Source organism: Plasmodium malariae (genome assembly GCF_900090045.1).
Source record: "Plasmodium malariae genome assembly, contig: PmUG01_00_31, whole genome shotgun sequence".
NCBI lineage: Eukaryota > Apicomplexa > Aconoidasida > Haemosporida > Plasmodiidae > Plasmodium > Plasmodium malariae.
Genome location: NW_021638304.1, coordinates 28,552 through 33,193, shown reverse-complemented (window position 1 = coordinate 33,193; position 4,642 = coordinate 28,552). Strand labels below are relative to the sequence as shown.

Below are 4,642 nucleotides of genomic sequence, written 5' to 3'. Positions count from 1 at the left end.
TTTTTTTTTTTTTTTTTTACATATAAATATACTTATCAAATTATGATTAAATATTATATAATAATCAGTACTCAAACTATTTCGTTTTTCAAAAAGAAAAAAGTATATATTCATATTTGATCAGTTCTTTTGGATAAAATAACTTTGTATCTGTAGAACACAGTTTTTATATATATATATTAAATATTATATACATAGAGCAGAAGAAATATTAAACGTGTTGCTGGATTTTTTTATTGGTAATATATATTAAGTATTAGAGTAGTACATAGTAAGTGTATAAGAATAAACTACAAAAAGTTCATCATTAAAGATATTAATACAATTATTTGTATCCAAAAAAATGAAAAAGAAAAAGTAAATATTATAATTCAAAATTTAATCCAATGTACCCAAAAAAATATATAATATTTTATTCCATGATATAAACATAAGTGCAATTTTAAGAGCAATTCTATTAGAAATTATTATAATAAAAACCGTTTTATTTTCTAAACTTTGAATATTCAGAAAAAGGAATTTTAACTCATACTGGCACAGAAAAAAAACATATATAAAATAATAAGCAAAAACGAAAGAATAAAAGAAGAAAAAAAAAAAATTATTAACCCTCATATTTTGACAATACAAAAAGTGTATAATAATACCATTTTACAAATATATATTTTGCTTCTATATTTTTCATAACATAGAAAATTGTTTCCTATGAACAAATTATAAAACCATAAATATATGTTAATTTAGCATCTTCCCACATACAACTATAAAAACAAGTAGAAAGATACATTCATTGCATATGTTTACAAACATACCAGTATTTGTAACCTTCCATTAAAATATATATTTAATTTTGTGTAAAGACGTCAGTATGATTAAGATATCGTAGAGAAATTATTTTGTATACATAGAACATATAGCACAGAAAAAAATTTAATAGTTTCAAATGCAATATTATATAAGGAAAATAAAATAAGAATTACTTTTTATAACTTTTCTTATTTTTTTCTTAAATAATTTATTTCGATTTGTAGAGCTGTATCTACAATAGAAATAAATGATACATGTAAATATATACAACATAAATATGCGTTAATAATTTAGGATTTAGTAATTATTACTTAATATAGGAAAAACGAAAAATAGTGTTTAAATGTATTTTCTTATAATAATTTACTTCTGTAGATTACTCTATTTTTCTATTATTTATAATCGGAAATATATTTTTAGCGCGTTAGAAAATTAAAATAAAATTTGATTTCCTTTTTTTGCAACTTTTTAAAACAATTGGGCTCAACTATTTTGGTAGCGTTATTTTTACGGAAACATTTCATAGCATGCTTTTCAATCATATAAATAAATATATATTTATTTATTTAATCATATCAAGTGAAATATACGTATATATTAATTAGAGACCACCATAATTATAACAAAATATATTTTTATGGTGCCTTTAAGTTAATGCGAATATGCATGGTGAACTTTTAAAGATCATAAATTATAGAATATTTTTTAAATAGGACAATTATAATTAATAACATTTTGTCATAAAAAATACTGTTTATGTCACAAAATTATATTTATTCGTTATATACAGTGCTTGATAATTTATTTCATTTTTTTTTTTTTTTTGTTTCCCTAATGTATCCAAAATTTTAAGATATGCGCTTCATTGACTTAATATGTTTTCATTGTAATATCGTTATGATACCTTTTGACCATGTCCTTACCATTTTATAGGTTGTTGTTTTGTATTAATTAATCGTATTAGTCTACTTTATTCATAGTTTATATAGAATTTACATATATATCATCTTCTCCTATCCAATCCTTTATTTCATCTGTAAAATTATTTTCTTCCTTATAATCAAAAATTTCAGTATTTTCACTATTTTCCAAAACATTGTTTCCCTTTTCAACAACATTTTCTATAATGTGATATTTCCTATCTAAATTTTTTTCTGAATTACATTCATTTATTGAACTGTCTAAATATGATTCCTTATTTTCTACATTTTTCTCTTTTTTGCACTCCTCTAATATTGTCATAAATACAAGCACACACAATTTTGATAATAATTTTTTTTTAATATACTTATATAATTCTTCGCAACTTTTGTTATGTTCCATTTCTTCTATATTTATTAGTGATACACTATTTTCAGTTCCTTCATTTTCATATTCATCTAATATATTATCAAATTCATTTGTTAATCCCTTTAACCAGTCCTGTTCCAAATAATGTTCTACAATTTTACCTCTGTTTGATATCCACCCTCTCCATGCATCTTTTTCCCTTTCTAAATGTGAACCTTTTTCATTTTCGTTTAAATATTTCTTGTTTAATTCTTCCGTTTCATTTACCATAGCTTTCTCTTTTTTCCATTCATTTTTCAAATTATTAAACCAATCTTCTTTTTTCAATTTTTCAGAAAGATTTCTGTGCTTTTCTATCCATTTATTCCATATAATTTTTTTTTCTTCAATATCATTGCTACATTTAATATTTTCCATTTGATCACAATTTATTAAATTAGGATAGGTTCTATGTTTTTCATATTTGTATTCTTCTAGACATACTGCTAAAAATTCACCTTTTTTTAATTCCCATTCTTCATTTCTGAATTCCTCAAGTACTTCCATATGTACTTCTATAATAGTTTTGGATCTGTCCTTTTTTCTCTTTAGCATATTTGTATTATTTATAGTGTTATGTTCATGTATTTTTAATTTTTTTATGATTTCTTCATCATCATGTATCGTCTGATCCAAATGATCATCTGATAAAAGTATGTCTTTTTTAACAGAATGCGAAGGTAGTAGTATTCTGAGGAATTTAACTTTTCTTCTTATATTTTTCTTCTTTTTAAACTTCCCCATTAGAGCGTACTAAAATACAAAAGAAATATACTTAAAAGTTATATTATTACAATTATCAAATATTTATAATGTTTTTAATACTTAATTTTATATTACTTTTATAAAAAAGGAAGACACAATAATAATTAGAAATGTTATTAAAAACGATGATACATATGGGTTATGTGAATTATCTACTGGAACTGAATTAAATTTATATATACATACATAAATTTGTTTAGTTATTACAAAAATATGAAAGTAAATATAATTAATGTTACCATAAATTTTAGGGTCTGCAGTACTACGAGAAGGGGCTTCAGGATATAGTGATTTAGTTGATACCATAATAGGTTCTGTAATACTTTCTGTTTTTGTATCTTGAACAGTTGAAGGCTGTACTGTAGAAGTGCGTATTTTTTCCTCTGCAGGCGCCAAATTTTTAAGATCTTTGGCTATTTCAGTGTGTCCAGATTGTGTATCTGCTGTTACGTTAGTTAAACTTGTCTCAGAGTTTCCTTCGGATTCTGTTTGTAGTTGAGGTGGATCTGAATGTGTATCCTCTGACAAACTGTTTGATTGTCCTTCAGATGGACTATTAGATGCGCCGTCAGGTAGATACTCCACTTGTGATATACTTTGATCTTGAGATACTGGCGAATCTATAGCATTAACTTGATATAATTCTGGATCGGTTAATACTTTTTCTTTAGGTGGTGCTTGAGTAGGTTCCTGTGGTTTCTTATGTAGGCATTTAGGAATATTATTTAACATTCTAGAATTCATTATGTTGCATTGTTTTGTAGGAAATTCTGATGAAGAGCTTTTAGATGTGCAACTTTCTCTAACGAGATTTCTATTACTCTCAAAATATTCCTTTTTACTTATAAACCACGTCTCATATTCTGTACAATCTTGTATACACTGAGTATCATTACTACAGTCATATTTATTACTTCCCTTTTTGAAGGCAGTTAGCTTATTTTTATATGATATATTTTTTTCACAGAAATCTAGTGCATCATATTTTAATTCTAGAAGATCTTTTTCTTTCTTATCAAAAATCATAGGACATCCACCATGTTGAGTAATCTTGTCAAATTTATGTTTAAAATAATTCCTAAGTACTGGTACCCAACTCTTAGGATTAGTAAATCGTGGAGGTTTATCCTTTTTCTCAATTAAAAAATTAGTCAGTTCTAAGCATTCTTTTCTGAATTCTTCTTTAATTATCTTTTTTCCTAAAGAAGCAAGGCCAGATAAAATTTGATTTTTAGTTTGTCTAAATTCTGGTTTCACAAGGTAATGCCCTGCTGCAAAACCTAAACCACTGTAGTCCTACATTCGAAAAAATTATTAGGAATTTTTTAAGCATTAATTTTTTGTGTTAGTTGTATTATTGCTTTTTTATTATAAGCAAACAATTTATCCATAAAATTATTAGTATTAAAAAAATAATAACTATTACCCGGGAAGCACAACCTTCCATACTGACTTTACATTATTACTTTAGTTCGTTTTAAATAACAAACTGAAAAAAAGATAAAAATATATATCCTTCTATTTATCATTAGCATAATTTTAAAATAATAAATATTAATAGAAATTACAAAATTATGAACTAAGAATAAATATGTGCACTAAAAAATGATATAATAAATTAATATTCATTTTATATGCTTCCAATATTTTTTACCTTATATAAATATACTACAACTAAGGATATATTCTAATATTGTTTTTACTTTAAATCACTGTAGAGAAATTATTTTTGTGTAAAATT

General features: G+C 24.2%; 1 protein-coding gene across 1 annotated transcript; it reads right to left on the bottom strand.

Annotated features, from left to right (window-relative positions):
* Positions 1-1,788: 1,788 nt before the first annotated feature.
* Positions 1,789-4,348, bottom strand: PmUG01_00057300 (STP1 protein; the record flags this gene model as incomplete). Its single annotated transcript, XM_029004755.1, has 3 exons — positions 1,789-2,889; positions 3,034-4,197; positions 4,328-4,348. The coding sequence occupies 3 exons, from the start codon at positions 4,346-4,348 to the stop codon at positions 1,789-1,791; spliced, it is 2,286 nt and encodes a 761-aa protein (XP_028859096.1).
* Positions 4,349-4,642: the final 294 nt, after the last annotated feature.